General features: G+C 48.3%; 2 protein-coding genes across 3 annotated transcripts; both read right to left on the bottom strand.

Moving 5' to 3' along the window:
* Window positions 1-3,649: 3,649 nt before the first annotated feature.
* SSTR3 (somatostatin receptor 3) lies at window positions 3,650-4,858 on the bottom strand. The gene has a single exon (XM_042837904.1). It carries the CDS (start codon window positions 4,856-4,858, stop codon window positions 3,650-3,652), a length of 1,209 nt encoding a protein of 402 aa, XP_042693838.1.
* A 6,429-nt stretch (window positions 4,859-11,287) lies between these two features.
* RAC2 (Rac family small GTPase 2) lies at window positions 11,288-20,414 on the bottom strand. Of its 2 annotated transcripts, XM_042837970.1 has the most exons (7): window positions 20,208-20,406; window positions 17,617-17,688; window positions 15,963-16,080; window positions 14,519-14,581; window positions 13,643-13,802; window positions 12,334-12,468; window positions 11,288-11,536 (listed from the first exon to the last, which is right to left on the bottom strand). In XM_042837970.1, exons 1-6 carry the CDS (start codon window positions 20,240-20,242, stop codon window positions 12,338-12,340), a joined length of 579 nt encoding a protein of 192 aa, XP_042693904.1. In that variant the 5' UTR covers window positions 20,243-20,406; the 3' UTR covers window positions 11,288-11,536; window positions 12,334-12,337. The 2 variants fall into 2 exon arrangements, with proteins under 2 accessions (XP_042693904.1, XP_042693906.1); XM_042837972.1 differs by lacking the exon at window positions 11,288-11,536 and having other exon boundaries at window positions 12,408-12,468; window positions 13,639-13,802; window positions 20,208-20,414.
* Window positions 20,415-23,316: the final 2,902 nt, after the last annotated feature.

The raw sequence follows: 23,316 nt of genomic DNA, 5'->3' as shown, positions 1-23,316 counted from the left end.
GTGCCTCTGCACCCAGAATAGAAAAATCCATTTCCACATCTGACTGGAACAAATCCTCCTGAACTCGGCCATCATTTCACTGTGCACAGTCCCTGTGGCCCCTGGGGTGCCCAGAAACAACCTCGCTGTCCTTAGGAGGATCAGAAGGGTAACTGGATTATCACTGTTGTCACAGAGAAAGCTGAGAATTCACCAGGAGGGAGGACGAGCTGAGCTGAGAGGCTGGTGGTGGGAGGCAGAGGGCTAACCTTCGTCATTCCCAACAGCCTTTAATCGATGAGAATACTTTGCAGAATTGTGTAACGTTTGTTTTATCATCATGAACTGTAGGCAAAAATACTTTTTTCCCCCCCTCCTCCAGTTTTATTCTTGGTTTATCTCATTATTCCCCCCCCCCCTCCTCAATTTGTCACTGAACTGCAGGATGTGGCATAACGAGAAGAAAACAAAAGCAGAAAAATACAACCATGGAATCAATTGAGTTGGAAGGGACCCATAAAGGCTATTTAGTCCAACTCCCCTGCAATGAACAGGGACGCCTGCAGGCAGGCTAGGGTGCTCAGAGCCCCTCTAGCCTGACCTTGGATGTCTCCATGGGCAGGGCATCCACCACCTCTCTGGACAACCTGTTCCAGACCTTCCCTGCCTTTATGATACTTGTGAACCTTTTTCTTTAAACTCCTATTTAAACTAAAACCCCAGAGTTGCTTTCCACAGCTGAATCCCCTGCAGAGATGCCTTCTTACTGGGCTCACATTTGGTGTACCAAAATGATGTCTCTTTGGCATACCCACTCAGTGCTGGCATTGCAGTGCTTGGGCTCTTCAGAGATGTAGGTATTTTAAGAAGTCAACCAGTTGGTGGAGTTTCTCGAATGGTGACTTAAAGCAGATGGAATTACAAAGGCGTGTGAAGTGAAGCTTCAGCTCAGTTTGGTAGGGAAAGCAGTGGCTTACTATGCCTTCTCTCACTCCTCTCAGATGCTTTCAGGTTGGATATTAGGAAAAATTTCTTCTCAGAAAGAGGGATGCTGCAGTGGCACAGGCTGCCCAGGGAGGTGGTGCAGTCACCATCCCTGAAGGTGTTCCAGAGCCGTGTGGATGTGGCACTGAGGATGTGGTCAATGGGCATGGTGGGGATGGGCTGGAGGTTGGACCACGTGATCTTAGAGATCTTTTCCAGCCTTAATGATTCTATGATTTCAGCAAGGTCCCCATTCTTCATCCCATGCCTTTTTCAGTCCCCGGCTATCAGCCATCACCATAGTTGATATCATTTTTCCTCTGTTCTACAGGGATTGCTGTGCTGGCTGTGCTCCACATTCACTTTGCTCTACTCATTGATGCAAGAAGCACAGAACAGGCTGCCATTTAAAGAGCTGTGTTGTCTACACGTCTGGCTACTTGGTAGCCATATCTTTTTCCTTTTCTACTCATTTTAACCCTTTAGGCAGGCAGGGGCTTCAGCAGTTCATCTTCATTCTGCTAAGATTTTTTCACTGTGCTCCATTGGGTGCTGTGGGAGCTTCCCAAGGAAAAAAAAAAAAAAAGAAAAAAAAAAGGAGCCTTTTTAGTGCAACAGATTGTGAATCCCACAGCCATGAATAGTTTGGCAGCTTTTCTCACTACAGCCTCACTACAGCCTACAGAGTGGGGAGCTGGTGCATGTATGGAAGGAGGGGGGGATGTGAAAAGGTAGCAGAAGATAGAAAATGGCTACCAACCGTTTTCTTTTCTCCATGAGTTAAGCCTACACTCCTCAGCATATGACTGCTCTTGTTCAGGGGAGTAAGTGTGTTTTATAAGAGGAGCTAAGCAAAAGGTTGGTACTGTTACTGGGAGTTCAGAGGCTGAGCCTCCTGTCCTAGCGCACTTCCCCCATGCCATCCTTCACATCACATGCCTTCTTTCAAGTGTCCTGTGAGACATCTCTTTATCACTCAGCCAGCTCTTGTCATTGACCCTACCTGGAGTCTATCCTCCAGCATCTCCATACTAAGGGAACTTTAAATTGTCTGTGGACGAAAGTGCCCATATACTACCAGGGGCTCTGGTATGAGAATCTTCTTGGTGGCTGTAGCTTAGCAACAGCATTCATGGAGAAGCTCGAGGTGTGAGGACAGACAGAGCCTGTAGGAATGAAGCCAAAGTGATCGGAAAAGTGACCTTCATCCCACCCACCCTTGTGCATTGCTGCTGTTCCACAGGCTCACTTACAGCTTCCTTCCAGCAGCTGATGCACACTCATCCAACACTCACAGCAGCACACACCCTCTCGCACTCTGACACAACTTGTCACATGCACACTGCTATATATACTTGCATGCCTACACTTAAACATCCCACAGTTGCATAAACATTCTTCCTCACCTGCATTTTTATGCACTTATGCACACACAAATCTTTATCTGTACTTATCTGTATCCATCCCACAGTGCCAAACACCCATGCATTCCCCTCCAACGCTGACTCCTCAGTCCTTGACCCTGTTCAGCCATTCTCACACACATACAGTCCACTGATCAAATTTTTACATACAACCACTTTCAAACATTTGCAGGCACATCATTTCCTCTCCATCCAGAGCCAAACACTCCACAGTTTCCCACAAGAACAATCAGCTGCTAGTATTTCCCAGACTCCTCCAACACACATTGGAGATCCCTCTGGCCTCCTCTCCTTCCTGCCACCATTCTCTGCTGATACATACTTTGATCTCCTGTACCAGCCAAACATTCCTTTATACAGAGATCAGAGAGATTGTGTATTCTCAGGAGAGCCAAATCTATAGCATCTCTCTTCTCCTAAACACACAGAATTGTTCTGCTCAGTTGGCTTTTAAGTCCAAAGGCATTTTGTTTATTTACAGCCAGGCTGAGGGAGAGAAAAAAGAGAAAAGGCAGTTCAGTTTATAAGAAACATGCCTCTAACCCATGCCTCACTGGCTTATTTTCTACTCGTTATGTCTTCTATCAGGGTGCAGTCACCAGAAAAGCTTGAAGTTTGTAGAGTTTGGGAAAGAAATGTCCCATTTGCACTGCTGTGTAATTCTCATTATCGAGTGGTCTCCAGCCAGGACCAGTGAGGGGGTAAGTTGTCCCTAAGACTTTCTGAAGAGCTAAAAAGATGTCAGCCATTCATGCAACAGGCTGCTGGTGGGTCTTAGCTGCAGAGATTTGTCCTTCTTGTTCTTACTCCAGGATAAACCGCTTCTCATGTCCACAGGAAGACAACCAAGACACTGGGATGCCTGTTGTAGATCTTCAGAGGCACACATCACTTACACCTTTTTGAGCATTCCCTTGAAGTGCCAGTCACATGGTAGCTGATGCTCTTCATAGGTGGGTGATCAAAGGTGAATCATGCAGCATAGAACAGACCTTGCTCTCTCCATACTGCCTGTTCCCATATCCTGTTCTGCTCTCCCTAGATTCAGCCCTTCCTTTACTTCTTGCCACACAATACTTAGGTGTCCCTTCCAAAGCCAAGTACAATGCTTTGGATTTTTTTCCACAAGCTGATGGAGCCCTCTTCATCTTGAAGCATAATCTGTAATATTGCCTTGTATCAACTTCTCACATTGTCTCTGAGATGGGATAGCACAGAGGGATCCCATGTCCCAGTCTCTTTCCCCTGCACCATCCCTTCCATCATAAATAGCTGACATGTAGCTTGCTGCTCTTCTCACAGCCCACAGTCTCCTCAGGGAGTGGTTTTTGCCCATTGCTTTCTCCTGCCCTGCTGCTTAGAGGGCGCTCCTGTCTGTCATTGCCATTCTGGGTGATCTTGCTGATCTCCTTTTCTTCTCCTTCATCATCAGACTTTTCTGGGGGACATTCTGGCACTTCCTGGCTCTGGACACGGCGGGACTGCCTGAAGATGGCCCTTCGGAAGCCTTGCTTGAAGCGATAGGAGAGGAAGCCATAGATGATAGGGTTGGCACAGCTATTGGCGTATGGCAGCACCACCACAAGGAAATAGACACCGAAGAGGGACGGCTCCTCTGGCAGTGGACAAACAACATTGATTATGTTGAGGACGTAGAAGGGGAGCCAGCAGAGGACAAAGACAGCCACAACAGTCACCACCATGCGAGTCACCCTGCGCTCTGAAAGCTTATGTTTAGAGGACAGAGCCCTCACCCTTCTGCTGGAAGAACGGACCTTCACAACAATGAGAAGATAGCAGAGACAAATCACCAGCAGTGGCCCGAAGAAGCCCAAAGTGGCAGTGTAAATGATGAATCCAGCTCGCCAAACTGAGGCAGGTTCTGGCCATTGGATGTGGCATGTGCTCATACCTAAAGGAACATCTGAGAAGACCACCACGGGCAGCACCACTATGGACGACAGCATCCACACAGTGGCACTCACAGCCTTGGCCACTCGTGCTGTTCGCCATTTGGAGGACTTCCCAGGATGGACCACAGCCAGGTAGCGATCAACACTCATCACTGTCAGGCAGAAGATGCTGGTGAACTGGTTGATGGCATCCACGGCCATCACTAAGCGGCACATGAAGGACCCAAATGGCCAGTAGGATAGGGCATTTTGTGCTGCCAGAAATGGCAGACCCAGCATGAAGAGTTCATCAGCTAGGGCCAGGTTCAAGATGTAGACATTGGTCACTGATTCACTCACAGAGTGTCGCAAAACCACGTAAATGACCAGAGAATTTCCGATTAGCCCCACCACACAGACGATGAGGTAAACCACAGGGATGAGGACACCGCTGACAACCACACCAGGGCTGGTGGTGGTCGTGGAGTTGTTGGGGCTGATGAAGCCTGCCCAGCTATCAGAGGCATTCCCCTCCTCTGACACTGTTGGCGTGGGGAGGCTGAAAGCAGAAGTGTCCATAGCAGAAGCAGAAAAGAAGGTGAGGAAAGTCTCCCTGCAGGATCAATTAGCAATCTGGAGGTGAGAAGAGAAGAAATTTACAGCAGCAATTTGACAGCTGAACAAGCCATGAATAGAACCTTCACATCTACGGGTCTACATCTACAGGTCTACATCTACGGGTCTACATCTTCACGTCTACGGGTTAACAGGCGTGGGAAGTTGAGATGGGTGAGTGGGTACAGGCAGCCACTGGAACATGCAGAACAGTATTGATCCCATCCAGACTTGAGAGGTGCAGAAGGCACAGCAGGATAAACAGGGACGTGACTCAGTGTGGGATAAGATATTCTCTTCTAGGAAAAGATCATCCGGGAAGAGTAGGTTAGGTACGGGGAAATTCCTTGTTTTCTGTTGATGGCTACAGCACTGGAGGAGCAGATATGAGAGACCTAATTCTCATTTATGAGGAGCAGGTGCCTTATGAACAAAAGAGGGGGAGATATCCAGGGACAAAGTGCCTATGGAATCTTTGGATCCTCCATTCACCGAATATTCTCTTCCTGAAGCTCATTTTGGACTTGGGAGGTCACCATGGGGTTGTTAGCCTCACCAGCAGAAATTAAAGCATCTCCACACTTACTTCAAGCCTGGAAGCTAAGATCATCACCTGAGCTGAAGAGTTGCTGTTTTGTGTTATGCTGGTTTGAAAGTAAAATAAGAGCTACATTATTTTGGGTACTTCAGGAGGGATAAGCACAGAGCTCTCCCTTGTGTCTTTGGCTTGTTTTCTCTCTCTCCTCTTGCTCCCTGTTAATTGAGGTGGCTCTGCCTGCCCCAGCTGTTCACAACACCAAAGCAGTGTCCCAGGCTTCCTAATCTGAGTTGCCCAATTGCCCATTACATCAGGCTTTGGCATGGAAACCGCACTCTCAGCTCACTCAGAGAGAGCTTTGAACAAACAAACTCTCTGTCCTCTACCAGCTCTGTGCTGACACTGGGCGCAGAGCTGCAGGGAAAAGAGAGAGAGAGAAGGGGAGAGAATGCCTTTTGTCCTCAGTCAGGGCTCTAGAAATATAGTGGAGTCCAAACTAGAGACTTGTTGGCATAACTTATGCAGGGCAGATGTGTGATGTTTTCAGAGTCACTCCAGCTCTAGCAAAATTTTCTGGAGAACCAGCTCCTTGGAAATTGTGATGGCTTGGTGGAAATGCCAGGGACCTGAGGTTCCCCTTTATACAGATCTCTCAGGGTTCTGAAGCTCTTTTACTCTTGAAATGAAACCTGGAGATCTCAAAGGAAAGAACTCCAAACATTAACTATGTTCAGGAGGCCAGAAGCTCTCCAGAAAATTTTCTCCCAGTTGGAGTCTACAGAGGATCTCAATATTGTTCACGTATGTCTTGATGTACAACTTTCTGTCTTTTTTGTTGATGTCATTGCAGCTTTTGGAAACCTCAGGGCAGAGCTCAGTTTTGGATGGTTCTTATGTATCAGATAGGCAAAACCCAGCAGACTTCAGTGTGGTGTGCCATATCTTATGTTGAAAGAACCTCATCTGACAGACCGCAGGAAGAGGCAACTAGACAACTATGTCGTAAGCCCAGTCATAGAATTATAGAACGGCCTGGGTTGAGAAGGACCTCAAGGATCACCCAGTTTCAACCCCCCTGCCAGGGACACCAGACCAGGCTGCCCAGAGTCACATCCAGCCTGGCCTTGAATGCCGTCAGGGGTGGGGCATCCACAACTTCTTAATTATGCAATTGGTTATTGCATAAATGTTTCCTGCTATACTTAAATGAGCTTTGAAGGACTGGAATTGTTTGCATTTCTTTATGTGAAGGTGCCTTGGGCTGTGACATGACACACTGTCTTGATGGAAGCCTACTTCTTGAGGTTCTGCAGTACTGGGCTGTTCCATGCATGATGATTATCTGCAATGAATGGACAGAGTAGGATGCAATTTGACACTTGTTTCCAAGCTCTAAGATCTTTTTCCACTGCTGTTCCAGTGACATATGTGCCCATTAGCCTTTGTTGGAGGAAGGAGAAGGAAATGTCTACTCTGAGGAAAAAGATCCTTGTGAACATTAACAGAGAACAGAACAATGTGTACATAAAAAGATGATCCTCTAAAATGTGGGGACATTGTTAGAAATCCCTTTAGGATGTTCCTTCTACATGCACAGGAATTTCCAAAAGGGCATTTGGAGATAAAGCCCCACAAATGATAAATACATATGAGGACACCTGTGATGGTATGAAAAGCATATGGGGAAATATCTGGGGTCCAGACTTCAAAGCTTGTTGTTCAGATTGTTTTTTAGCAATACATTAAAGCCAGCTTCAGAGGTCCAAAAACCCTATAAAAATGCTAAAGCATGCAATATGAAACACTGATTCACTATAAGGAGCAGAAGATGAATTCTCCTGCTCGTACAATCCTGGTGGGCAAACTCTGTCTTTAAGCAGGGGTAGTCAATCTGTGCCCCACTAACTTTGTCAGGCACCATCTACCAGCTCAAACTCCACATCAAATGCCCTGGCTAGTTTGACAGAACAACCACAGAACATCAGTACCTAATTTGGGCTGGATCCACACTGCTCTGGCAGCACCTGCATAGATGGAAAGTGGCAAGGAAAACTGGCTTCGGACTGAAGTGTGTTGGCATCTGCTTGGGGTTTGTTCCTAATGATGTGGACAGAATCTGTTGAAGGAGACTTGGGATCTTCCAACAGGTGCTGCCAGAATACATCTGGCCCATACAGCTGGAGAGCAGGTGTGGGCAGAGAGATAGGAGGAAGCTGGGAGTTGGTGCAACCAATTTAAGTTTCTATATATCTATATAGACATTTTTCTACATTTCTGCATTGACTGGGAGGAGGAGGATGCTAAAGCCTGTCTACAAAGCAGGGCTAAAAGCCAGGAGAGACCATTGAGCCCGGTAACTTGCTGCCTCCTTGCTACCCTCCCCACCTTGTTTGCCAAGGTCCTGTTCCAGCTCAGGACAGCCCCTGCCTCACTGCAGGTTGAGCAAGGTGGCAGGGTGCTGGCAGAACTGGGAGTCAGAATGTTTCCTCTGTGGGGTGGCAGAGTTAACTTCTGCATGGACTCATGCCCGCGGGAGACAGCTGGGAAGAGCAGACAGAGCTGCCTGGTACTTACGTGTCGTTGGAATGCACATTTTCCTCTGCTTCACCGTGAGAATCCGTGTCATAGTTTTCCCCTTCCCCTTTTTAAAGGAAAGCAGTCCCAGAAGGGAGGGAGTCTAAAATATCCTATCAGCAGAGCCACAAGTCCTTCTTCCTTGGACCTGCCCATCGCTCCATCCCTGACTGCTGCGGGACGTCTCCTCCTCACCCCCAGGGCCCACTCGTGGCCGTGGCCATCCAGGGGTGCCAGGACCCTCAGCCCCACATCAGTGGCTCTGAGGACCCAACAAATCCCCTGGTCCACCGTCAATCTGCAGAGAGGGGGGCTTGGCGGCCAGGGGCGGCAGATGGAGAGGGGTGGCAGCTGGTGGGGGACGGATCCTGACAACCAATGGGCACCCGGCGCAGGAGAGGCGGCAGAGAATGAGAATGAGGGGCTGAGCGATGGGAGAAGGGATGAAAGGGAGAAAGGAGTGAAATGGAGAGAGAAAAGGGTAGAAATACAGGAGGGGAGTGAGAAGAGAGGAACACAGGGCCCACCGTCAATCTGCAGAGAGCGGGTTTGGTGACGGAGGAGCAGGGTGGAAGGAGGGGGTGGAGGGGAGATGAGAGGGATGCAGAGAGCATCTGTGTGGTGCGAAATGGTGTAGCTGGGGGGGGGGGGGGGGGGGGGAGAGGGTGGCTCGGCTCTGCCAGGTTCTGTTCTGTGAGATGGGGGTGGCAGTGCAAAGCACTCTGCTATTCCCTCCCCACTCTCCCCCCGGAGGAGCAACCTGCTGGCAGCATCTTGCAGGCAGGACCACTGCTGATTGCTGCAGGGACACAGCAAACCCTTCTGGCTAGTGAGATGCTCAGGAAGAGGGATGTTGTTGAGCATGCAAATGCTTATTGCTTCTGCTGTACCCCATGGGCGGGGAGGTAGATGGGCAAAGAGGGGGCTGTTTGTCTTAGCTCTCTCTCCCTTAGCTCCTTGCAGTATGTCATGTATTTTACACCTTCATTGGGGGAAAAAAAAAAAATGACAGCCCCAAACTCTCCCACTAGTTTTCACCTGTGCTGCAAGGGGCAGATCCAGAATAAAAGAGGCAGGATAAAAAATCAAGTTATTTTGTGACAGCACTTCTCCAGGAAGGAAATTAGGATTTCCCGATCTCATTCCCTGCTCTGAGTGCTTCCCTATACTTCTCACCACTTCTCTATGCTGCATCTAGCAGCTGTGACTCCTTGTGCTATGTAGTCATCTAGCTCTTGACATTTGGCATAGGAGTTATGGGCATTTGGGATGGTTCAAGCCTTAACACAATCACAATCACATCCCTGTGATCAGAACTTAGCTGTGGCCTAAAAACTGGGCTTCTGAATCTGTTTCAACAGTTTTATGTCCAGCCAGTGGTCCTCAAAGGTGAGCAGGTGAAGGCAAGTTACAAAGTTGTCAGGTAACTGAAGTCTTGGCAACAACACTGTCTGGAGACACAGAGGATGTGGGACCTCAATGGGGAAGGAATGGCATGGGCAGCACCCAGTGGTTGTCTTTGTCATGGCAAGGCAGGTGGCTGCAGCACTGCACAGGCAGTCCACGTAAATTTTGCCTTAGAAGAATAAAAAGCATAATGGCAGAGGTCCACTCATTAGGGCTTGTCAGCATGGAATTACAGAATCATTAAGGCTGGAAAAGATCTCTAAGATTACCTGGTCCAACCTCCAGTCCATCCCCACCATGCCCACTGATCATGTCCTCAGTGCCACATCCACACGGCTCTGGAACACCTGCAGGGATGGTGACTGCACCACCTCCATGGGCAGCTTGTGCCACTGCAGCACCACTTTTTTCAGAGAAGAATATCCTAATATCCAATCTGAACCTCCCCTGGCACAACTTGAGGTGGCTCTCTCTCATCCTATCGCAGTTACCAGGGAGAAGAGGCCAATGTCCACCTGATTACAAGCCTGGAGCCTTGTCCCATTCTCAGCAGCTCCAACAGGGGCTGTGCAAGCTGCTTGGGCTGTCTTGGAAGGAGAGCTCACCTTGTGCCTCTCCAGTGGCAGGCAGATACACCCGTTTTGTTTCATGCATGTAGCAAGCCTCTCCCCTCTGCATCACTGCATGCAGTAGGGGACAGAGCATTCAATGCAGTATGATGGTAAAAGCTTGGAAACCAGAGAGCGAGTGGGAATTCAGTGATTTGAGTAATGTTTACACTGTTTAAAGGAGGCTGGATCCCAATCTCAAAGGGATCTGTCCCTTGCCCTTCCACAGGTGCATGCCCAGACATTTTTTCTGCTTCTCTGGATTGGTGTAGACACAATTTATGTTATCTTAAACCGAGCTTGGACAATTCATTTGACAGCTCATGTGCGATCTATGGAACTTGCTGCTGCAGGACATCCTCCAGGATTGCTATGCAGATATCAGTGGCTAGAGTTCCACAGAACCACAGAATCATAGAATTCCCCAGTTGGAAAGGCCCCATAAGGATCACTGAGTCCAGCTCATGGCTCCACACAGAACCATTCAAAAATCAGACCATATAACTGAAAGCATTGTCTAAACCATATTACTGCATTGAGCTGCTGTACCCAGACAGCCATGCATTGAATTCAGAGAAGTTTCCCTGACAGAAGGGTACCCCAAGGGCTTTGCCATGTTGTGTTACTGCTGACACAACTCATGCCACCCACTTGTGCAGGACACAGCCTTTGGAATTCAGCAGCAGATCTGCATCCAGGAGAGGTGAGCTGGCTTGACTCTACAGCTCCCTGTGCCCTCCCAGGACTGCAGGATTTTGTATTGCCAATCATCTCACCCGGAGCCCTCCTCCCACCCACGAGCGGAGGTGGTGGCAGTCACCCCATAGCACTTCTGCTTCTCAAGTCCCTGCAATGCATCAGCAAGGCAGGTGCTCACAGCTGCCAGATCCATTGTACCGCTGGGACCACTCTCTCCAGCTTAATTTTAGTGACTTGGAGGCGATTTGTCTGGGCTGGTGACTCATTCCTCTGTTGTATTTTTTATTTTTTTCTGCCCTCCCCCTTCCTGTTCTCGTTCTGCCTGTGCCTGGCAGTGTGACCAAGTGTGAATACCAATATGACCACCTATGACAGCCAACCAGCAGTGTTTGTGCAGATGTGTTGTGGTAAAAGGGTGTCCCCAGCACCCTGCAAACTGAGAGCAGTCTGGGGCTGGGTGGCCCCTCCCAAAGTCTGCAGAGGAGGGAAAGCCTTGCTAGGGGATGAGGAAACTTTTTCCTGTGACCACCGTGCTGTCTTGGCAAACACAACATTTGCACCACGGGCTTGGCAAGGACATATGGACTGGTCTGTTTATTGGGTCTCATTGTGATCTGAAAGGTGGTGAGGATGGGGCAGCCGGGGCATGGGGCACTTGTGTAAATGGACAAACCAGTGCCGAAGACCCACAACAGTCTTTCAAGCTAGCAGAAGTAAAAAGCACAGTGACCGCCAGAAGGTACTGAGCTCCGGGATGGTGGAGGCATCGCTCTCCTGTATGTGAGGCTGAACCTGGCATCAGGATGGGGCCAGAACCTGCAGCCAAAACAAAAACAGGCCTCATGAAACCAGCCCAGTCATACTCCTGCCCTCCCTCCTTTTGCCCTGGTAGTGGGGGAGAAGGAAAGGGCCAGGTCCTGCTTGGAAAGATATCGCTCCTCTCTGTCCTCAGACTCTGTCCATCTTTGCCTTGCATCCTTGAGTTGATGAGACGGGCAAGAAAGGACAATGTGAGGAGCAAAGGGGTCCTGGGGGCCCAGCTGCAGTCTGCCAATGCACAGCAGTACAAAACATCCCCTGAGCTGAGCAGGGACTTAGAAGAGGAAGAGCTATTTGGGCAATTTCCCATAAATAAGGAACAGCTTTTTTACCACTCTTTGTAGATAAAGGCTGTGGCTTTACATAGCTCACAGCAGGTCATCCTCAGGGCAGTGTGGATGCTGCTCCTTCTATGGCAGAAGGTGACAGTTTCTGTGAGGGCAGAGACAAGAAATTCTGGGCCTCCCTGCATCAAGAGATGGGTGCAAACCTGCACAAGGGCAGGCAATGGACAAGGTGCCCACAGTCTTCATCCTACCACATTCTGTCCTGTCCCTAAGGAGGATGGCCCATTCCACCAGATGCAACAGATCCTAACCACCTGGGTTCAGGAGCAGCAATCATAGAATGGCTTAGGTTAGAGTGGACCTTGAAGATCATCTAGTTCCAACCCACTGCCTTGGGCAGAGCTACCACTCACCAGCTCAGGCTGCCCAGGGCACTCTCTAACTTCACCTTGAGCCTCCAGGGACATGGCCACTGGTGTCTTTCCCAGGGATCCCTTTCACACTTACTGTCCTAGAGAAGGCTGCATGCTCGTTTCTTTGTTCGGGTGGGCTGTGGGCAGAGGACTGCTCGGATGGCCTCATCAAACACCGTCTTCAGGCCACGCTGCGTCAACGCTGAGCATTCGAGGTATTTCACAGAGTCTGTTGGGAAGAAAGCAGGTGCTGTAATGGGGAGGGAGGAAATGGGGGTAAGCAGGTTGGGTATGCAGGAGCTTGCTGTGAATGCTGCTGACTCAGAACCATGCAAGAGGAGGAGGAATACCACAGATTGCTGTCAAGATGAGAGGGAGGAATGTATCTGTGTCAGCGGCACAACTCTGGCTCAATCACCTCATAGCCACAACGCCCTCCTCCCTCAGTGCCTGTTTTGCAGATATGTCCTGATGTGTATACCTAAACATCACCTGAATCTCCTCTTGAGATGAGGTTTTAGTTTCCTTATGCTTCAAGTGTCATTCAGACTGATCACAAGAACCTTTGGTGGCATCTTAAATCACACGGCACCTCACTTTTGGAGCTCTGCAGTCCCAATTCTCAGAAATCTTGTGCTGCAGAGCAAGGCACTTGGCTCTTGCCCAAACTGAAGAAACACAACTCATGTGACCAAATCCATACAGCAAAATCAGGGCATGCTTCTCTGACTCAGGCAATCCTGACCTCAGGGCAAAGCTTTTTCAGCTGTACAAGACCAGGACTTGCTTATTTCCCACTCCCATTGTCAGATCTGAGGCTGTGTGATGCTGGCTATGCTGTCCTGGCTTCCCACATTCACTTCTGAACAGTCAGTTGAAAACTTGTCCTTCAACTTGTGTTCCTCACCCTCTCTTCCACAGCTGGTGGAAGGGGTTACCTGGTGCAAACACTTGTGCAATGTCCCAAAATACAGGGGGAAGCTGATGCCCAGATTGGGGGGTGAAACACAGATATCTGAGGAAATTGTTGTTGCATCTCTTCCTGAGAGATGTTAGAAAACTCAGTCTTCTGCCTATTTCCGGAAGGCCTCTGCCCACACAGCAGCTGCGGCTTTCACAGGAAAATATTGGCCCAGATAGAAATAGCAGAGTAAAAGGGGAGCAGACTGTGCGAGTGCATATTTATGTGTGTATTGAGGATGGCGTCTAGAGAGAGGCAGAAGACAGAGGCTTGAGTTGTTTATGTTTCCTCAAGAAGCACATCTCCCTCCTAAGTCTCCTGAAGTGCGTTTTGTCCCATGACCCCTGTTCTTCAGATATACTTCTAAGGAAGCCTCAAAAGGTTGAGAGGAAGCCCTTATCTTCTGCCTCTCTTTTTTCAGTGTTGCCTGCAAAGCACATACCGATTTCCTTGGCCAAGGCAAGACCCTGAGGATATGTAATAGGAGAAAGCTTCTTCTCCTTCAGCTTCTCAATGGTGTCTTTGTCATCACGAAGATCCAGCTTTGTGCCCACCAGGATGATGGGAGTGCTGGGGCAATGGTGTCGCACCTCGGGGAACCACTAATGAGGGAGCAAAATTGCAGAGACAAGAAAGGACATGCATGAGTGAAATAAAAGGGCACCCTCAAAAATGTTAGCAGGACACCCTGTCCTTCCAAGATGCCCTTCCATTGAGTGTTGGGCACTACAGCCTGGCCCAGACCAGCCCCTGTTGCTGGGTCTACAGACATGGAGCTCAAAGCATGAGTTGAATCCCTCAGGAACTCAGACACCAGTGCAGGGGAATAGTGAGAAGTGAAAGGAGAGACAGTGCTAAATACAATCTACTAATGAAAGCATAAGCTGTTCTCTATCCCTCACAGCTTTCTGAAAACCAAGGAGGAACTTGAGAGTTGCAGGAAGGAAACACTACATTTTTCTCCATCTCTCCTTCCTCCCTCACTTCCTATACAAAGGATGTGGGTACCAGCTTTTCATATTCTATGGACAGTCTTGGATAAAAGGTGCCATGAGAACGTAAGCCTGTGGTCTCACACAGAGTAGCTCATCAAGAAAAATCATAATTCTTCAGTGGGGTTGACCACCTTCTTTAGCTGATGCATAAAAGACTCAGAAATCAGGCTGACATTCAATTCCTTCTAACGTATGCAGAAAACAATATTACCCTCCTAGCTCTAGACATCCCCTTAGTAGTCTCCATCCACAGTCAACTCTTCAGAAGACCAACGCCACACTCACTCTCTCACCCACTGATGGACAAAGATGCTCTGTCTCACCTTAGCACGGACGTTTTCATAAGATGCTGGGCTGACAAGGGAGAAGCAGATCAGGAAGACATCCTGTAGGCACGCAACCATGGTACAGAGTTAGAATGAGTGTATGGGATTGCAGTACAGGAGGCAGGGAGGGGACTGCAGAACTGGGTGGGCACCAAAATGGGTCATGCTGGGGAAAGCTGTCTCTCACCATCTGACACTGTCCAGACTGCTGTTGATTGCCTCTAGGGGAGGGAAGAATATTTAGTCTCCTGACTCATGGTAACCATAGCCACCACTATCAGAAGAGACAAGCATTTAGCTATGAGGATGGGGTTTTTGTGGTAAGAATATTCATTTGTATGGGAAACGGTCTGAGAGTGTTCAGATCATTTCTCAGAGAACACCAGATAGCTGTCATTGCCTGCTGTTGAGACAAAGTGACATTCAACCCCAAAAGTGAGCATGTAGGAGGCAAATGAGACAGAGTATGGATAAGCACTTCTGGGCATAGCACAATTTGGGCTTCAATTTAAAACAAAACAAAGCCAAAGCAACTCTTCAGAGTTATATTTATTTCATCCAACTTCAGCTATCTCAATCAAGAGTGCCAGGCCCAACCTGCCCTCTGCCATATTTCTACAGCCACCAGAGACAAGCACCTCAGAAAAGTTTTACCCACCTATGCTTGGCACATGTCCTATGGTAGCTACAAGTATGTTGTTGAGAAATAGGCATGCTTTCACTGTCTGCAGAAGGAGCCTAGGCAGCCAGTATACATAAAGCATCTAACTCACATGCGGCCAAACATAGCTGGAACAAACAGTGCCTCAATTCCAGCCCTTTTGATTGCAATGGCAACCTTCAAACCAATTCTTGAGACAGCAGATTCTTTCTGTGCTTTCCAAGAGACTTCTAGGAAAAATATCCTTCAGGGAAGGTGGGGAGGATCACCCATTTATTCTGCTAGAATAGTGGACTTAGCAGTGGCATCAGCAGATCAAATACATGTTTATAAACCTCCACTCTTTAAAGATCACTCTTTTAAACCTCACTCTTTTAAAGAAGCCAAAATAGGAGTTCACAGGAATGTGGAAATCTCCTGCCCCTGCTCCTAAATTCCCTCACCCACTTTAACTTCTTAAGAAGGGCTTTTGTTTCTCAGGGCTCTATAAAGCAGCTATCCCACATTAAAACCAGTGTCAGCTGGACTCATAAGTGTTTTGAGGATCTCAGTTTCCTTGCTTCTCAGTAATGAAGAGTAGATGAGGACTCCAAAACACCCTTTGATATCTTTTACCTTTAGGATTTCCAGGTATTGTATATCAACATAGGGATTCTCAGAAGAGGACAAAGAGAGGAGGGAACAATACTATCATTGCTGTCTGACAAATGTTGATTTTGCAGCAGGGAAAGAAAATACATCTGAAGAACCAGAGTAGGAGGAGCATGGAGTGTGACACACCGTCTGAGGGTAAGAGAGTGGCCTCAGCCTGTCATAATCCTCTTGTCCAGCAGTATCCCATAGCCCCAGATTTACAGGCTTGCTGTCAACCATCACATTGGCAGAATAGTTATCAAACCTGAAATGCAGAGACATACATTGAGGCTCAAAAAGTAGAAGAGGGATGGGGCAAAAAATTTTACTCTGTGCCTCTCAGGGCAAAAGGTAGATTCTTCTCTGTTGTTTCTAGTATATTTTTCATGTTTCATAAGTGAAACCAGTGACAGGAAGGAAGCAATGAAAAGACTTTTTGAACGAGCTCATGACACACGCTGCCACTGTGAGATAAGTCTTACTGCAAGGAACACAAAATGGCCTCCTTTCATCATCTCCAACCACAAGTCCCGGGCATGAGGAAAAACGATATGCAGCCCACAAATACATGGCCATTTCACAGCCACTCCCAGGAAGGTACGCTGTTCTTACACAAACTGGCTTCCAAGAAGAGAGAGGTTCTTGCTGCCACAATCACTATTTCTGCCTCTGTTGCAAATTGGTCCAGAGTAAAAACTAGGGCGTTCAGGTTTTCTTGTACCTGAGATGACAATCTGACACATTCACTTTCCCACTTTAGGGTGCATGTAGTTGTATCTCAGTGGTGCTGTATGAGGATGCACGGTATGCATCTCCAAACATACCTCACACAATGTGGGGAGAAAAATGCATCCAGCTACTCTGACTAAGAATCATAGAACCATTAAGGCTGGAAAAGATCTCTAAGATCATCTAGACCAAATGTCAGCCCATCCCTGCCATGCCCACTGACCATGTCCTCAGTGCCACATCCACATGGCTCTGGAACACATCCAGACTCCACCACCTCCCTGGGCAGCCTGAGCCACTGCAACATCACTCTTTCTGAGAAGAAAATAGCCTAATATCCAACCTGAACATCCCCTTGTGCAGCTTGAGGCCATTATGTCTAATCCTATCACTGTTACATGGCAGAAGAGGCCGACCCCCCCACCTCACCATAACCTCCTTTCAGGTTGTGGTAGAGAGTGATAAGATCTCCCCTGAGACTCTCTGAGTCTCCAGACTGAACAACCCCAGATCTCTCAGCCGCTCCCCATCAGACTTGTGCTCCAGACCCTTCAAGAGCTCTGTTGCTCTTCTCTGGACACACTCCATGGCTTCTATGTCTTTTTTTTGTAGTAAGGCAACCGTAAGTTTGCTTACGATCTATTGCATAGACCTTCTGCTCTGACATTTACCTGAATCCTGTGCTCTTACCACCAGGGTTATCAGTTCCTGCTTCAGTGACAGCAAGTACCTTGAGCAAGGAAGCCTGTGTGGTCCCTCACGCAGAAAACCACTTTCTCTGGGTCTGGTCCATTTTTTGTAGTCTGGCAGCAAGACTTCATCTACTACTCGTAAACTTAGCAGGCATTTAGAGCCTTGGGTTAGTTTATGTTTTCCAAATATTCCATTTATACTTTGGTTTTATAAAGCCACTTGTGCTTCTAGTGAAAGGTGAATGACAACCTGAAGTCATGTTGGTTTGGCATCTCTTCCTCCACTGGTATGGTGGTTTGCGACAGGGACTCTTTACATTCCTTTATAACCTGCTTTCCTTGTCTCCCACCCACCCCCAGACTGTAGATGTGTCACTCACACAGTGGGGATGTATTCTCCTGGAAAGGCATTGGTGGTGTAGCTGATAAGGAGACAGGTTTTCCCCACAGCTCTGGAAGAGAAAGAAGAAACATAGCTGAGAACAGTGGTAGTCCAGGCAGTCTTCCAGTGGTGAGATGGAGAAACCCTCCCATGACTCAAAGCTAGAGTTTGTTAGGAGAACCCTGGAAGGATTAACACATTCACAAGACTAGACATAACATAGCCATAGGTTTGACTACCAGATGGAAGGAAGACACGGTGTTTACCCAGAACAGTTGGTTGCCTTTGAGCACAAATGCTTGTTTTTAAGATCTGGTACGGAGATCCCTCAGTCAGACTGCATCCAGGTGAGGATAAGAGCCCATTTTCCCAGTGTGCACAGTGCTGCACACTCACAGCCAGAATAGCCACACGGTGTCTTTGTGCAGAAATGTCAGAACTAAGCTTTCCAGCTGTCTACAGCCTTGACAATTTGCACCATCTATGAACTACTGCAAGCTGCACTATCACCCTTACCAAGAGCTGCAAGCCACCAGCAAGATGCCTCTCCTTGTGGCTGACTGAAGCTGCTCACACTTTTTTGCACATGTAGCTGGTGCTTCCTCCTTCCTCAGCCTCCCCCACCCACACACTGCATGAGGATGGAGAGAAATAAGTCAGAGTAGCAGCACAAGACAGAATGGGCAAGAACACTGGTGGAGACACTCCGTCTGGCCATGAACCAACCTCCAAGCTTTTCATCTGTACCTGCAAAGTCTTCTCTTGCAGAGCTATGGCTGTATGTATTGGTGTGCCCTTGACATGCACAGTTGGCATCTTTGCTCTAGTGGTAAGACATCTACCTCAGTCATCACACTCTGAAGCAGCTGAAGATGAAGCAGCACTTTAGCATGCTCTGATGCTTTTTTTCTCTCTGCCACCTTCCATTCTTATATCTGCTTCACTGAGTCCCCTCTTTTTCCCTAGCTTCCCTCTTAGCTCTTGTTGCAGATGACCACAGAGGCTCACTCTATGCAGAATGGCTCAAAAGACCTGTGGTGCCAAAGGGGTGAATTAGGCATGGAAGGGAGGGATGGTTCTGAATTAGTGTGGTTGAATTAAGAGGAGCATCAAGGGTCACCAAAGAGGCGAAGGTTATGGCAAAGCAGGTCCTGTGATTGAACTCAGGGAGAGCTAAGAGGCAGGGGATATGTGATGGGGATGGCTATAAGGCCAGAACAGCTATGGGGGAACATGAGGGGCTTAGCTGAGTGATGGCAGAAGGTCCCGTGGTCAGTAGGGTTGAGCTGGTGGAGAACGACAAGACTGGTATGAGTGGGAGGGAGGTGAAGAGTGTGAAATAAAACCATAGAGCTTTGGGTGGTGACTAGACAATTAGGTGGAGGGTGAGGAAGTATAAAGGGAAACAGAATTGTGGGGCGGACAAAAGATTTTGCAGGATTTGAGGTCAGAAGAACATGTAGTGGAGTTAGCCATGTTATAAGAGGAATGCTGCCTTGTTTACAAGAGTCGGTGTAATATGTGAAGGGAAACTACGGGTTAACAGGGCAACATATCAATGCCCCGTGTTGTTGTTCTTCCAGCTCTAGCCTGCACCCTTCAGGGGACATTTCCAAGATGTAACAATGCTTACACAAAACTCTCTCAGTCCCTGTCTCTTCCTCCCACTCTGTTGCCCCAGCCCCTGAGAACATGTCTGACATCTATTGTTGTTTGCAGACTTCTTCCTCCCTGGGGTAGATCTGAAGGAGGAAGTGACTGTGGGGAGCAAGGCTGCTGCAAATGTCTCTTCGTCTGTTGCCTGATAGCTGCCCCAGATAACATTCTGGCCAGCTCCCAGCTGGGAAATGAATTAACCAACTCCATGCCAGATGACCTGCTCACTGCTGGACTCTGCTCCCTTCATCCACTGCTCCCATAGGACAGTGGACCGCAAACCTTGTCCCCCAGGTCCCCAGCAGCACTGCCTCACTTTTCGTCAGCTTAGATTGATTTCCAAAGATCATGGGACATGGACAGTGCATGCCTCTAAGGGGTATAAACCTATGCCCAACTCATTGTGATCCCCTTCTCCTTGTGCCCAAAGAAACCCATCACCAAACACTCTGCCTACACACTGAAGAAGGGACAACATGTTGAGAAAGGCTGAACATGCAGACACTGGAGGATATATCATCAGGACCATAGCTCTGCATCCTCCTTTGGCCAGCCCCAGTGAGCAGATGGCCTTCAAGGAGCCATTCCCCTGCAGCAGGGCACTTGCACCTCTTGGGTTTTCAATCTGACTCCTGCCCATAGGTTGAATCTGTCAGTGATGCCATGCCACTGCCTCCTGCATGTGAGCCAGATCTGCCAGGCCTGTGAGTGACAGTTCCACTTTTGCAAATGCCCTTCAAAGCACCCTCTCCTCCCTCCCCAGGCTCTTCAGAGCCATATTCTTTGCCATGCTGAAGAAAGAGTAGCAAAAAATGCAATGCAGAGCTGCAAGAGATAGGACATGAAACTTGGGAGGTCTCAGCAAGCAGCGACCTTCTTCCTCACCCCTCATCACCACCGCTCTCTCCCAGAGAAAAAGAAGGGGATACATACCCATCTCCCACCACGACACACTTGATGGCTTGCATGTCCTTAGACCTGTTGTGGAGGACAGTGCCTGGGGCAAAGGAAAGTCAGGTCAAGGCAAACAGCCGGCAGACACGGGCAAATTTGGGTATCAGACCTTGAGCTGAAGCAAGGGGTCAGGTTGCAGAGAGGGAGGAAGTGGAAGAAGGAACTTCACTCAATCGCCCTCTGGTCCCTCCTCCCCTCCCACCGCAACTCTGCAGTGAGGCCGTTAGCTGAAGGCGGAGCATGTACGGCTGTGGTTTGGGAGATTATTGCTGTAATTTTTTTTCACACCACATGTTTCAACCCACTGCCTTCCTGCCCCATTCAAGCCAACAGCTGGGGGCACCAAACTGCTTTTGCATGAGAGCTGAGGCAATGTTAGAGAAGGGTGAGAAACTGGAAGAGTGGGCTTTCCCCTCTCATCTTTAGCATCCAGAGTTTGAAGGAGGTGTAAACAGGCCTGGGGATCTGCAGAGAGAGTAGCAAAGGACATGAGGCAGTGGAGATTTCTCATGTCTTCCCTGTATCAAAAGGACAAGAGGTAATGGCTTCACATTGCTCTGGGGGAGGTTTAGATTTAATATTAGGAAGAATTTCTTCTCTGAAAGAGTGATGCTGCAGTGGCAGAGGCTGCCCAGGGAGGTGATGGAGTCATCGTCCCTCGAGGTGTTCCAGAACCATGTGGATGTGGCACTGAGGGACATGGTCAGTGGGCATGGTGGGAATGGGCTGGAGATTGGATTGGATGATCTTGGTCTTTCCAGCTTTAATGGGTCTATCCCTCGGTGTCAGTGGTGAAATATTGAGAGAAATAGTGTTTTCTGCAAAGACTGAACAAGGAACTTAAGCCCCTTGGAAGCAGCATCTACCCCGTGGCTGCTTGTCCCACCACTCCTGGAGCAATAAAGTCCTGTCCCTCTTCCTCATCTGTTCCTGAATTACTAGTAGGAAAAAGCATTGAGTGTATCTATGTGTTTGTCATGAAGAGGAGTAAACACATCAGAGGATGTAATGAATTTTCTTTCTCTTGCTGCTACTAGAAGAGCTAAGTCTTGTGCAAGAGAGTCCCCGCAAACCATTTGCTCCCTGACCACTCTGTGCTAAAGCAGCCCATGAGAGCTGCTGATAGATTTCCTCATCTTGTCCTCAGAATTTTGAAGAGTTTTAGAGCTAAGCAACAAAGAAAGGGACACAATCACCTTCAGAAATAAGAGAAGTGGAGCTCTACTCCTTCTTTTCACTCCTCAAAATGAGTCTGAAGCTCCTCCTTCCCCTAGCTTGCAATGCTATGCCTGGAAAAGAGTGGACGTGTTCATGTCTTCAGCCTGAATTGGTGGGTAGATAGATAGAGGCACACTTGAGAGAGGAAGGGATGTGGTGGCACAGAATTAATTAGAATTTCCAGGTTTGTCAGGAGGCCTGTTAGGCCGAGAACAGTGGGTGTTAAGCCGGCATGTTCTTGAAAGAAGGAATGCTGAGGGAAACTGCTTTTCCAAAGGTTGGTGACCTTTGTGCTGCTGCAGCCACGGGAGGTTTTTGCAGTCGACCCATTCAGGTGTGTAGCACTTTCCTATCCGTCACTCAGTGTTGGCTGCAACCCAAAAACATTCAACCATGGAACGTTTCCAAGCCTTGCGGCTGTGTCAGAAGCACAAAACTAGCAGCTGTACTAGGTGTTCCCTCTGCGGGTGGTAGGGAGTGGGGGAGGAGACCCACTGGCTGCTCTGCAAGAGCAGGAATGAGCTGTAGAAATGCAGGGAATACAGGTCAGAGAAGGACAGAAGAGAGAGTCACAAAGGCTGCTATAGGGACAGCAGCATTAGGAACTGGAAAGGGCAGGCAGCTGCAGAAATATGATCGAGCAGGAGGTAGAGACTCAGTAGAAATAGAAGATGCTATTTGCCATCTTAGAAGATGGCTCAAGCTTGACATCAGTCCATTTATCAAAAAAGTTTGAAAAACTGTATCACATCTGTGCTTGGAAGGTTTTGGAACACTGGGCAATCCAGTATTTAAAGGGAAATTATAAACAGGAGGGAAAACAACTGTTTACATGGATAGATAGTGATAGGAAAATGGGGAATGTTTTTAAACTAAAGCAGAGGATATTTATATGAAATGTCTAAGAGATGTTTTTCACTGAGGGAGCAGAGAGGCACAGGCACAGCTGCCCAGAGAAGCTGTGATGCCCCATCCCTGGAGGTTCAAGGCCAGGTTGGATGGGGCCCTGGGCAGCCTGAGCTGGTGGGTGGCAGCTCTGCCCATGGCATGTGATTGGAACTGGGTGGGCTTTAAGGTTCCTTACAGCCCAAGCCATTATGTGATTCTATGATTCTATGATTCTATGATTCTACGACCTGATTGGAGTTTGCTCACAAGTGGATACATTGGGAACTCTCTGTGGCAGATTTCTGAGTGACAACTGAGGGTCCCTAAGGATTCAGGGGCAGGCAGTCTGGGATGGGCAATCAGGAAACCCCTTCCTGGACATTTCTGAAATTGCATTTGGAATCATCATATCCAGAAGAACATTTCTATTTCTATCAGATCTTCTGTCTGAAGTTTTCAAATACCCCGGAGTGCATGGCAAGATGCAGGATGGCAGGAACAGAGAGTGGTCACCTGGGGTGGAAAGGCTGGGGGTTAAAGAGATGGAAAGAGATGGAGAACATATTGAGTGTGAGTTGGGACAGAGTGATGGTCACATGAAGACACTTAGTATGGGATCCAGGCTAAGGCATACTGGGTGAAAACCTGCCCAGGGATACAGTGGGACCTGCTGGCAGAGATGAACAAGGACCACTCACCTGCTGTCGAGATCAAAGCAGTTAGGCAGAAGGGACTGTAGAGAACCATGCCCAGATGAGCTCCATTTCAAAGACACTCCAGCTTTGTATGGCCAAAACTGAGCTGTAGAAGTCCTGGCAAGGTGGAATTTCTCCATCCTCATTCTGGGCAAATTGCTTTTGGAAGATAATTGCCTGCTACTGGTGTGGATAGCCAGACCAGCTGGCTTTTCCTCCAAGTCAGAGATCTGTGTTGTGAATTTATAAACACCCCTCCTCTGCCAGTCGCTCTGCAGAGGAATAGC

This window comes from Centrocercus urophasianus, unplaced genomic scaffold (genome assembly GCF_019232065.1).
Source record: "Centrocercus urophasianus isolate 14NV4802_14NV808 unplaced genomic scaffold, USGS_Curo_1.0 seq_73, whole genome shotgun sequence".
In the NCBI taxonomy this organism is placed as follows: Eukaryota; Metazoa; Chordata; class Aves; order Galliformes; family Phasianidae; genus Centrocercus; species Centrocercus urophasianus.
Note: the sequence above shows the minus strand (reverse complement) of the source record. Positions and strands in the feature narration are given on the sequence as shown.

What these genes read in the sequence shown, in the direction of transcription:
- SSTR3 (XM_042837904.1), bottom strand. Translation starts at nt 4,858, where the DNA reads ATGGACACTTCTGCTTTCAGCCTCCCCACGCCAACAGTGTCAGAGGAG.
- RAC2 (XM_042837970.1), bottom strand. Translation starts at nt 20,242, where the DNA reads ATGCAAGCCATCAAGTGTGTCGTGGTGGGAGATGG. An exon ending in GGAGAATACATCCCCACTGT is followed by an intron (nt 16,081 to 17,616) that starts GTGAGTGACACA and finishes TCTGCATTTCAG; the next exon opens with GTTTGATAACTATTCTGCCA. An exon ending in ATGAAAACGTCCGTGCTAAG is followed by an intron (nt 13,803 to 14,518) that starts GTGAGACAGAGC and finishes CTCCCTCATTAG; the next exon opens with TGGTTCCCCGAGGTGCGACA.